General features: G+C 48.5%; 1 protein-coding gene across 1 annotated transcript; it reads right to left on the reverse strand.

The window, feature by feature from the left end:
• Nucleotides 1-311: 311 nt before the first annotated feature.
• Nucleotides 312-1,589, reverse strand: BKA67DRAFT_589567 (uncharacterized protein; the record flags this gene model as incomplete). Its single annotated transcript, XM_046104484.1, has 2 exons — nt 312-1,459; nt 1,490-1,589. 2 exons carry the CDS (start codon nt 1,587-1,589, stop codon nt 312-314), a joined length of 1,248 nt encoding a protein of 415 aa, XP_045963802.1.
• Nucleotides 1,590-12,826: the final 11,237 nt, after the last annotated feature.

Below are 12,826 nucleotides of genomic sequence, written 5' to 3' on the forward strand. Positions count from 1 at the left end.
AGTGTTATAAGTATAGGTGGTATTGACTTTTTTTTCTTGTTCCCAGGTCCTAAGATGCCCGAAGAAAAATATTCGTAAATCCAACGTAAGAGGAGATCTAATTCCGTCGAGGGGTGTTAAAGTCTATACATCGTCCGCCATGTTGAGGTCGAGTCTGCCCATCATGGTTTCGCAGATCCGCAGAATATTAGAAGTGGAATTGAATCCGACTTATATGCTTCCGTAACGCCGCCTTCTCTTTCTATTTGTCCGTCTAAAAACCACATCATCATTCATATCGTGAAAGGAGAATTCGAATGGTCGGGGGGGTACTACATCCGATCCATGAGATCTCCACCTGCGAGACTCGCAGTTGTCGAGCTTCGCCCGCTGCTGCTGAAACCATCGTTAGGAGCTAGCAGATCTTGAACAGCAACCTTCGGTACTTGAGGAACCGGCAACTTCCTGCTACCATCTGGCCTGGTGATAATGTCCGTCAACGATAGACCAATACGAGGAGCAGGGCTTGTGGCTTGCTGAGACTGCTGGTAGGCCGGCCGTTCATCACCAAAATGCGGCTCCATTGGCGCCAAGGCCGGCGTGTGGCCCAGGGTCAGGTTTCGTAGCGTCGGCAGCTCAATACCAGCGTAGGGTCGCAGCCTCGGTGAATGCGCAGGAGTGGCCAGTGGTGTATGATCAGGAGTAGGAGATAGTGAATCGTGAGAGAAGGTCGGTGAAGACGGAGCAGTAGAGTTGGGCGAGTTTGGCCTCGACTTCTTTGCGTGCCTCAAAGGGTGGCTATAATGATCATCGTGGTCCTCGTTTGAGTGAGATCTCGACATGTGATACGAAGCCAGAGAAGGAAGGTGGCCACGAGAATTGTGCTGGCTGTGGGAATAGTATGGGTGATGTCTTGCACCATGATGGTGCGAAGTAATATGGTCTCGCTCTACTTGCTTCGCAGCGCTCGCAAGTACGCCGATGTCCATGGTGTGGGCAGATCCCAGCGGACTGCCCATATTCCTCCCGTAGTGGAGAGGGCCCTGCGGTAAGGTATACTGAGAGTAAGAGTGAGGTGGTGAAACGTTGGGCGAGACCAGCGTCGAGTTAGGAGCACTCTTGATAGATCTGGGACCGGCTGGCGGAGGCATCATTGAGTCAGGCGCCAAAGCTGAGCCCATATGATGATGCGACGCTTGAGGGTTCTTGTTCCCTCTCCGCGAGTTGGGATTGTTGTGTATCCTCGAGTGCCGGGTGAGCTCATCAGAACGAGAGAACTTCTTGCTGCAACCGGGAAACTGGCATGCATGTGGTTTTTCACCAGTGTGAGTTCTGATGTGTCTCGTCTGATGCTCCAAACGGTGGAATGCCTTATCGCAGAGCGGACACTTGTATGGTCGCGGCAGCTCACTGGGGTTTTCTTGTGGCTGGCCGCCTGGCAGGGGCCCGTTAGGGCGAATAACGCTGACAGTTGCCATATCTACGTCGCCGTCGTGGTCAACAACCAGACCTGCAGGATTACTGGCAGCGTTGAGTTGTGGTACGGAAGTTGGTGCAGCTTCGGGGTTCAGCAGGTTGGAAAAATCCACCGCCGACTGTGAGCGTTGCATGTGATCGCCAGCCAGAGGGGCACCCGTTTCCTTGTCGAAAATAATGATGTCCCCAAGGTACTAGTGGCGATGAGGTATAAGGAGATGCTCCCTTGTGAAAACAAGACCTGGCTCTGTGAAAGATCGCTTCTCAAGTTCTGCCAAGTCTCTAGATAATAAGCCAGTAGATCCTCTTCTCCACTGGTGTCGTGATATGTTGCTATTGTTTGTTGGCGAGTGTCGTCGAGTGTGTGGCGGAAAGTCGTTCTGGTGATTGTATTTGGGGTACAGCAGAATTTAGAGAGAAATCTTTTGGGGTGGGAGGGGGGATCAATGCAATGGTTTTAAATGAACCGGGCGAGCGAGTCGGGGAGGCTGTCCACAGTGGACTGAGCAAAGGAAGTACCTGGAGGGAGGCACCCCGACCGAGCACGCCAGAGGCCCCAAAATACACTACCTACGACGTACAATGACCCCCAAAAAAGATATCTGCTACTAGTGGCACTGGGAGGTCTGATCCTGGCAGACAGGGCGGATCCGGAACGAAGGGGTGGGTGTTGGGCGCGCTTGGTGAAATGCGAAATGTGTGGGCGGGTTGGCGGGTGGAGGTGCGTGGGCATCTTGTACATACACAAGCCTGGGGGAGCCACTGGGGAGCCACTGGGGAGCCACTGGGGAGCTGGTACAGGGCCCGACGTGGAGGGTCTCAGCAGGGAACGCGGAGGACTTGAAATATGTAAATTCCAAAGAAGGTACTGTTTTAGGATTAGGCACTCTGCACTACTTTTTCTTGGGGCGTGGGGAGTGCGTTGAGCATGACTTGCAGGAGTGCGACAAAAGTGCGTGTCGAGGTCATTGGGTGTCTTTGATTTCCGAGCATGTGTTCACTTTACCTTGAGAGTCAAGGCAGGAAGGATAGGAAGTAAAAGCGTTCCTGGCCATTAGTCGATGTGAGGCCTATAGCCTTGGCCATTCAACAACTCGTCACACACAACTCGAATCACCAAATGCCTTACCTATGTGCTCTATGTGCTCCATGCGAAGGATTCAACTGTATCTCTATATACAGGCACACAGGGGCAGGCGAGAAGCTACACAAGAACTAATCGAGGAAACTCTGGTGGCTCTTGACTATAACTCATTCATTTCATTGTGCTGCGACAAGTTCTATTTCTGTTTTTGGTCAATTAGAGAATCCGGTGCTCGTGTAAGGCGTCAAGACTTTGGCGGTGTGTTGTGGCTGAGTTTGACAATTGCTTGTCTCTTGCGTGAAACAAAGCACGACACTCTTGCGCATGCTTACTGTTGGTGAATTTCTACTCTCGCCTCCCCGCGCCAGAATCAATTTTTCTTTCTCCTTGGCACGAGCGCCCACTGATCTGAATCGTTGCCAATCTCCCGAAGCAACTCGCCTTTGAAAATAGTGAGTATGCTATGTCATCTCCCGGCCGTTCTGTGGAGTAGCAGGGAAGTTTGGACGAAAAACCACCACCAGTTTTGGACTGGCGGGGAAGACCGTCCCAGTGCTCGGCGAAATACCACGAGTCAGACCACTGAACAAATGGCCTCTGTCGGCATTCTGGAAAGCGACTAGAAGATGAAGAACTTGCGCATGCATCACAGCGGTTTTTATTTTATTTTATTTTAGGTCTATAGTGCATCAGCTCGTGTGATAAACCCCCCTGCGGCTCTTGTGTTTCGTCCTTACCCTTCATATCTCTATCAACGCTCAAAACCTGGAGGTGCCTCATTCCGACAAATCGCGATATGGGGAAGTGTGGGGCTGAATCTGGAGGAGAGCGGGCGTGTCGTTAGAAGATAAGAGCCGTCAATGCCGAGTGCGGTAGTAGAGATCAAACTTGGTGGGGTGCGGGATCACACTACGGACTGAGGGCGGAATCCAGAGCGCGGTGACAAGAAGGTCCGCTGTCTCAATTCATGTGCTCGATCGTGTCTCAATCGAGCTCACGATGTTTTGTTCTGCTAAAATTCGACCCGGCGGTTGAAACGCGATAAAGTGACATTTCCATGAGAGTTGCATGAACTGATAAGCAATTATCGAACTCTCCACTACTGTAAATTGATGCACACTGAGGACAAACCATGGTCTTGCTCACCTCATCTGTGACGGATTACGGGAAGGCCGATAGGAGCTGTGATTGTTCAGAAAATAATATCATCCATATCTACGTCTGACCTCATCATCGATCCGCGAGAGCGATCCTCGATGCAATGCCCGATACGTTATGAGCCTGGGGGAGAAACGACAACATGAACCAGCTTTCTATCCTATCACGACCAGCGAAAGCTTCCCCCACAGAACTTATCTGGCACGTTAGCTTCGCCCCGGATTCGTCACAGCGTTAACCGCTCCGCCCCAAAGGCAAGTGCCAGTCATAAATTTTGCCCCTGATACGTGTTTGTTCCTTATCATCTCGCCGTCCGAGCTAGCATAGCTCGAGTCAGAATGTACATAAGTAGGCAGACCAGTAACGTCAACCAAGAAGCCTGATCTCATGCTTAGCTCGAGATCCATGGCTTGAAAACCCGTCTTAGTCAGCGACTCAAATGCCAATTCATGTCAAAGTAGTTATTGTATCGATGGTCAAGCTTGTACAGGTACTATCATCGAGCAAGGATCAGCGCAAATATCAGCCGACTTACAGTTTAAATTAAATCAATGTCCATACGTTGTTGAACCTCGGATATGCTTGGGGAAAAAAAGCATCGTAAGATCACCGAACCGAATATACATGTGTTGTGGGTGCCAAGGTTGTCCCGCTCTGGAGAACGTGGGGGGATTCCTCCGGGGCTCCAAAATTGGCTTTCGTCATTTCTCAGGGGAGATCACGACATAAACTATGTATGCACAACGCCAACTATATGGGAAACCCGCAAAACATATTTTTCATCGTGAAGTGATTTTAGGCTTAGGTTTTTGAATCGAGACAATAGGGATTAGTCGATGTAAGTGTTGAGAAGTGTGAGCATTCTACAAATGAACATATCCTGAAGTAGTTAGGGAATCTTTCCCCACGATACCTAACCGTGGAAAGGAATGACTTTCTTTCCGTAAGTCCGGGGAAAGTCTATCATGCCAGATTTGAAACCAGGCACGGATCGTTCGAGTGCAAGAAGTAGTTTCTCTCACAAACACACAGAAGTCTCTCAAACCGGCAAGTAGATCCTAACGCCCCATACATAAGACTTTAACACAACAACTAAACGTCCTAGCAACGAAGATCGTCTGGTAAAAAGCTCGATTCTGATCAACGATCTTGCCTTTCTCGCCGCATTTGGAAGACTTTTCTCACTATTCTCTAGTGTCGATAGTACTTCACAGCACTGTGGGGGACGATGATGACAACAATGGAACTTCTGACTCTAGGTTTAAAAGTTTGTGCCTTTTCAATTTCGTTATGTAATCTTGACAGTAATTTCCTGGTGTCCACGGTGTTCCTTGTGCTACGTTGAAGAACGGTATCGTGCGCTCAGGTGGACGAATAATCGGATGTTTACCTCATGTGAAACGTGAAAAATAAGATGTGTGGCAGCATGAATTCTCGTTTTCTCTCGCCAGGGTCTGGTACGATTGACGGTCTCATACGAACTGTGGCATGCTGCACTCATTGCAACATACAGACAAAATCCCTACTCGTGGAATGACAACCATGAGTTGGTTGCTCCTGGTATCGTAGAGGTAAATCGAAGTTCCGGAGGCTAGATCCCGATACGCATAGATCAAACGTTACCGATGTGACCCCGGATTATGGGATGTAATAATGGGGTACAAGCCTTCTTTCTTTGAATTACCAGTAGTCAGAATCTTGTAGTCTTTTATTACTTGTGTGGAGGATTGTCATGCATAGTCTCCCTATTTCGTCGATCACCCTGGGGTTAATACTTTCTGCTTTGGCCTATCTATCTAATGATCTACCTGGCGTGCGGCCAGGCCCAAGCTCAGGTTCATTCCAACCACCAAAGGACGCCAATGTAGTGTATATAATAGTTATCGCGCTCATTTGGATATGGAGTGTAGTTGGGAGAGGGCGGGGAAACTTCGATCTTAATCGAACAGAATGAAGCCACATCCATTTACTTCCGCAATCCATTTCCCCAGGTTGTGAATATTCGAATATTCGTACCATGCGCCTAGGGTCCAGAAGGCTTGGCTTTACTGTGACCCTTGCAAATATGGTGCCAGGGCATCCTATGTTTGCATTGCAAAATCATGAATATAGCCTTGACCCCGCCTTGATGATTGAGTCAGCTTTTCCCACGCTATCAACTTTCTGCTGGTGACGGATAAGACTTTTACCATTTGAGTCTAATACACACAAATGTACTCCAAAGCCACTTGAAATACCCATCCACAGATAACCGGGACCATGTGACAGTTGTACAACAAGAACCTCAAATGGCCAGGTCTTCCTAGTGATTATGGCGATCTCCTCGCGCAATGATCTCCAGCTATTTGTGGGGACCTCGTGGGGATAGATCGCATTGGGTTCTAATGATGAGATTCCAGACCTCGGTGCCTCGTTGGTTTGCTTTGTTTAATGGAAGCTGGATCTGACGCCTTATCGCGACAAGCGTTTGTTCGTCAGGATATCCTGCGGAGATTGGACCAGGGTAGTACGAGCTGATGCCCCCGGACCCCAGCTTTCAGGGCTTGCAAAAGCTTTCTCATTTTCTATCACGCGCGCCGAGTTTACCCGAGGTGCTGTCTCCAGACTTTCGGAAACGTGCAATGCCCGGAACCGGAAATTTGTTCGCTGTGATTGAGGGTCAGGGTGAATTATATTAGATAATCACTTGTGAGGTTGTTACTGTATTTTCTTTCATTGCAGATAACAAGAAAAGGTTGACAAGTATGAATCATTTGTGCAACAAGCAACTAAGGGTTCGGAAATAACCGAGTCAGTAGCTGGACGATCAGTGTTCCCAAGTTGGAGGCAAGGTGACGGATAGGCGATTCCCCACGGCACCTTAAGTCAGGAGGCTGTCCCTTCTCGCCGAAAGTATCGATCTGATTTGGGAGGCTCGTGGGCATCACGTCAGCACTTCCTAGATATTGCGAAGTTGAAACCCTATCCCCTCCACACGCGGAGACGCGCTCTTACGTACCTTGCAGGAAAGGAACGCCAGGTGAATTGGCATGCAGACCCCAGGCCCTGTGGAAAGTCCAACTAGGATGTCAATTCAAAGCAACCAATCACGGCCCCGAAACCTCCTCCACGTTGCGGCGTTCGCTTCGATACCACCTGAGTCCAGGGCTTCGTACCATAGTAAAGTTGAGGCTTTCGCAACGCTAAATGCAGAATCCATACAAGATAATCAAATGGCTACACAGTATACCGCAGAGATTATGTGATTCGCGCTTTGTCATGTGCAATTATCTGTACGGCTAATATTGTCAACCTAGAGTCGTGTTGAACAGGCGGAAACAGAGCGCCGTAGGGGCTTGACGTGGGTCTGGATGATATCAAAAGCAACACCTCTGTATAGCATAGGTCTCGACAAAGTCTCCTGGCTTCATGTCTCATCAGCCCCTCAGGTAGCTCAGCATTCAGTGGGTCAGTCGGCGGCTCTCTCGGATAACGCAACGCTTGATGACCTGAAGCGCTTGGCGGTTTTCACCGGCGTAAATATGGCTGGAGATTCCCCGAAGCCCCAGGCGCTTGAGCCACGATAGTAAACGAGCTCGTTCGAGGATCTCCTGACTTACTTGGCAATTTTGCTGCCAAGTTGACAGTCTCATTCCGCACTTGTGGGGTAAAGATAGCGAATTTTGAATGCGGCGAGACTTTACAATTTTGCTGTATCCATGCAAAATGCGGGGCAGAGAGATAATGCCCAGGGGATGGGCGCGATAGTCCGAATCCAGCAGTTAGATAGTCTCTGTACTGGCAATCCTGTCAAAGTGAAATTAGGCGGGCTTCTTCATGACCTTCGCGCTTTCGCGTACTATCTCTCTCGGCGTTTTTCTCTTCCAAATACCCACGGGGGTTAGATGGAGATTGCAATTCGACTAGATGCGATCAGGCCCGATTTCAAGTGGGCATAAGCTTGACGGCTATAGTGCGAAAGCCGAAGGTCTGGAGGCTGAGCCCCGGTAAAAATCAATGACTAGCTGATGCGACTCTTTAATAATTATTAATCCGTGTAATCCGTATATCTCTCGTCCTCAGGGTCAAGGACCGAGTAAGCTGTCCGGGCTAAAGTATTTCGTCGTGACTTGGAATGATTGTGCTAAGTAGAAAAATTGTCATAGCTGTGTAGGGTGTTTCCTTCAGCTCGACGATTGTGAACTTCAGACGAACGATTGTAGTTTTAAGCCACCAGTCCAAAAACATCACGATGAGAGCTGTCAGTAGTCTTGTTGTAAGGTGACAACGTTGTAGCTCAAGCCTCTATAAGACCTCCGCAGTGAAACGGTCCCAGGCCGTTGAAAAGCACAAACTAATACCTTGAATCACGGAGTCGCCGTTGCTTGTCTCTAAACCATTACATTACCGTGTTTCTCATTGAACCCCACTGGACCATATCGCACTCAAATGGACACCTCCGAATCAGAAGAGTAGTTACGTGAAATGTGTTGGTGAGCTACAAGATGAATTCGAATGAACTTGTGAGGGATCTTTTAGATTTACCATAAGATGTCAAGGTGAGGTTCGATTTTATGAAGCTTCTCAAGCTTGTACCCCACCTACCTGCCGCATTTGCGGCGGTCCGCTTTGAAGACCGCCTCGAAAGACCTGGCGCTGCGTTCCACGTATTCAACGAAACAACGACCACCGCCACGCGTCTTGGATTGCCGTTAGAGCTTGCCTTTGTTTACCGGATGACCAACAATGGACTATCATTCAATACATGGACAGGACATCGCCAGCTTTGATCTACCTTCCACGCGTAAGTGTTTCGTAATTGGTATGACGCACAAGCTAACGTCCAACAGATCGTCTGCCGACCGTTTCGGCTGCTGATGCACTTGAGGAATTGGATGCTGACCCGGCACGCTTCTTGGCTACTGGTCTTAGTGATTTAGACGAAGCTCTAAATCCTGATCTTGAAGATGCTTCTCAGAATGCGTCCAGGCCTGGCGGCTTTCAAAGGGGTCAAGTGATTGAGATATGGGGCCCCCCGGGTTCAGGCAAAACAACTTTTGGGTAGGCCAAGTCACGATAAAGCTTGTGTTAAATCAGCTACTGAATGAGATATCCAGATTGCAGCTTGCTGCCGACGCGCTCAAGAAAGGGGGGAAGGTTGTTTGGGTAGGTCAGTTCCTCTGCATGCCTGCGAGCTCGAGCACATCTGGTTTCATTCCGATGCAAAGTTTCTGTCTGCCAACGAATATCGCTGACTGACCCATAGATGGCTACCGACCTGTATGTGGGAGTCGATTGAGCAAGGTTCTTCAGAGCTTCGAGGAACCCTGTATGTCGGCACATCCTGCAGCTTGTCTTGTCAACTTTACTCACTTCACATGCCCAAGCCTAGCACATTTCATTGCATTGCTATGCAGACCCACAACGACTTGTATACCTGCACGCACGTCGTTGGTTGTCATTGATGCGCTCTCAGCCCTGGTCACTCAAGCTTTTCCAAAGGCACAAGAGCCGCGCAGTGGCCACAAAGGTGAGAAAGTAACAACTTGAATCATACACTACGTCGGCTTATTGGAAACAAAGGTTACAGTACATCACTACGCCGCTCACAGGTGCTGCAATCGATCATATCAAGCCTGCAAAAAGTAGCAGCAACGCGCGATGTCACCATTGTGATACTTAGTCACAGTGCGACCCGGATGCAGACTGGGCGAGGCGCCACGCTCATCCCAGCTATCAATACTAGTTCTTGGGACCAAGGTATCGCAACCCGTCTGGCCCTATTCAGAGATTGGTCGTTTCAAGATGACCATGTATCTGGCATTCGTTTCGCAGGTATACAGAAACTAAACGGGAAGGCTCATTTTGAAGGCATCGGGCCAACCTTCGCATTTGAAATTTACGAGGTAGGTTGCCCGCGTATGCTTACTTAAATCATATTTTCTAATTTCATTTAGGACGGCATAGTCTCAGTTATACACGATGTCACGCAAGCGTCAGTCATCTTATCATCCACACCACACCCAAAGAGAAAGCTGGGTGAGACGGAGTTCGAGATTGCAGATAGTGAGGACGAAGAATACGGATGGGACAATGAAGACTCGGCCCAACTACCCCCCAACCCTTCACAATGGCAAGGGAGTGAAGATATTCTGATCGGCCGACATGATGAGGACGGCAATCGTAGGGACAATGATGACTTGGACGAGCAGTCTATTCAGAGTGACGTGGCTGACCCAAATGACGACATCAATTATTTGGATGATGGTTCCATCTGAGATCCGTCGACTGATAGCTCACAATTGATGCCGCGGAACATGGGCGAAAACGGGCATCAGGGGAAACAGAATGCAGTTGCTACTCGGTATGGAAGGTCTCGCGAGGTTGCTTTAAGTATTGTAGGATTAATTAGCTCGGCCCCCAAGGCGTATGCTTCCCGGACAATGAAATCGGCCCAATGTCGGCTCATCCCATTGGGTCCCCAGGCCACCCCACACCTCGGCGACATCCGGCTTTACTTCACGATGCAAAAGGGCCGCAGGGAAAAAAAAAAAAAAATTTGGAAAGAGGAAAAAGTGAGGAGAATCGGTGAAGACCGGTGAGGAATGAGATAATTACAGACCTTGAGGTTTTTCGCATGCTGACGCCCCATACAAGACGGTGGGACTAAACAATTGTCAATGCCATGGCTCCGCGTGGGACACCGGAGAAATCTGCACGATAGGTGCACACCCAACGCCGCGACATTATTCCTGACTGCAATGAGGAATTTATTTTCTTGCATGACTGTATGTTCAATTGCGGGTCATTGACGAATTCATTTGTTTTGTCCTGTGCCCTGGTTCATGCTACTTACATTAGTTTAGTCCTCTAAAGCATCGTTGTCAGCATGTCCAAATAACAACCACGGCGCCACCACATAAGTGTCCAAACCGTTGCTGTAACTACGTTCTAACAAACACCGTAACCCCATATTCCAACTGTTACAGTTTTGGCCTTTTCAAATGGGTTCGGAGCCACTGCGCAATTGCTGCAATGCATATTGAGCTCAATATTTTCCGAACTCTATTACAATAGTGGGTGCACCGTTAATGAGTCAAAATAGCAATTGGGAGTCGTCAACAGCTTCTCGCCTATGCAACCAATTTATTCTCAAATCTATTATCCCAGCATGTGAAAGACTCTCTGGCGAATTACTGTCTTGATCGAGTGGATATCTGTTACATTGTCTCTCACGCTACAGCCGGTGCCTGCATATACATGATTGCAACCTTTGCAATTGCTACCGCCCTTCGGAGGAATCTAGACCGTGAGATGCGATATGCGCGCGCGGCTCGGTTGGCTGAGCCGAGCCATACAACACGCATGGGGATGCGACCTCGATGAATGGGTTCGCAATGCCGTGTGGAGCGGACGCCAAGTTTGGGGGGAATGGGGTTCGTTTCCATAAATTCTGTCCGAATGTTGATGGGATCATATCATGCCATATAAACGGTCGTCTACCGGTGGGGTGTTTCTGCAAAGATAGGTCTCTGGTTGGCTATCAGAACTTCATATGGGTGACATAGGTTCCACCAATTGCCTCGTGAGTCGGACGGAAGGCGATGACTTACAGCAGTTGCACAGCACGCCCGACGTACGTGCAACGACCGGAAACCCGTAACATGCTGCAACGCAACAATGCATAGTGGGAAGCCTCATGATGCGAGCCTGGTGTCATTGTTTAACAGAGACTACATGCTGCTCGACTCGAGACTCTACAGAACTACTACATCATGCGTGGTAAAGACAGCGCTCGTGGGTTTGTGGTGTGTTGAATTATATGCGTTATCGACAGATGTTGCAAGAATGTTAGCAAGAATTGACTTCGAGGAACCGTGATAGGTGCAATCTTGATTTGGAGTTGCGTCCTTTGTACTACCATGTCCCCGTTCCTTTGACGCGAGAGGGGGTTTTTTTTTTCTTCTTTTTTTTTGGGAATGAAATGACTCTTTCTAGAACAGCCTTGATCCGTCGTCAGAGACCCCATAATCGCTAACAACGTTTTACCATATTATTTTATGTACCTTGGCTTGTACTTTGTGTAATGGAGCTGGTTCCAGTCGCGGACTCCTCGCCCGTCTGCAGGTGAAACTGCACAGAGCTCAGCTTAGCACCTTGTGTTGGAGACTTGGTGCCGTTCCCACACCTTCCAAAGTTCTCAAGACGATGTAAATTTGTTCCCTCTCTTGTTCGCCCTTCTCATATCGTCGAGCTCATTCTTAATTTGGATAATGTCCCCCTGGGCCTTGCTTTTCATCTTGTTCAGCACCTCGAGATATCCGTTCCGTGCGATCAGGCTGGAAGTATTAAGCACTACACGAGCGACGTGACACAAGTCCAGTGTCACTGACTAATAATACGTCTATTTTGTGTTGTATATAGCTTTATGCATCCGCCATTAGTCGTTGAAAGCCTTGGATTTGGTTCGTCCAGTGGATGGTGTCAAAAGAATGTCAGAACTGCCTATCGAATAGTGAAGATAAATGGCAGATATATGAGGGGAGCTTGTTATAAAAAAGAAAAATATTGTGCTCCATTACTACTTAATGCTTACACACGTCAACGAGGACCGCTCTAGGTTTTGCTGCTTCCGGTGATATTGAGAACGAACTGTAGCGTTCGAGGCAGAGGTTCGTATTGCATTGTCATGGCCCATAGACATATGGTGCTATAAATTAATTTGTGTGTAACCTCGATCAACTCTTGTATCGGAAAGGCGGGATTGGGTTCTTGGTTTGAGGGACTACGTGCTTTGAGTACTGTCAACCTATGAATGTGATAGTTTACTTTGGCATTTACTTGTGCCTTGGTTTGCAAACTACCATTTGAGCCAGGTACTCGTCTTGGCCCTTCTTGTTCACAAATTCGAACTGATTGGTCATATATGGAAGAGTCTATTCGATGCCAATGAATCGCAAGGTCGATTGGCAACGCCATTGAGAGCGTGACATGCTTGAGAATAGTCTATCTATGCAGGGCATTTTACATGACCAATAGACCATCTAATCGCAACTCTGCGCATTGCCAACTGGTCTGAATTGATTTGGATGATATACTGGTTGTGATACCTGTTTTACACACCCTTGATCTTTGGGTTTCTCTCAACCA

The sequence above is a fragment of the Truncatella angustata genome, assembly GCF_020726525.1.
Source record: "Truncatella angustata strain MPI-SDFR-AT-0073 chromosome Unknown BKA67scaffold_1, whole genome shotgun sequence".
In the NCBI taxonomy this organism is placed as follows: domain Eukaryota; kingdom Fungi; phylum Ascomycota; class Sordariomycetes; order Amphisphaeriales; family Sporocadaceae; genus Truncatella; species Truncatella angustata.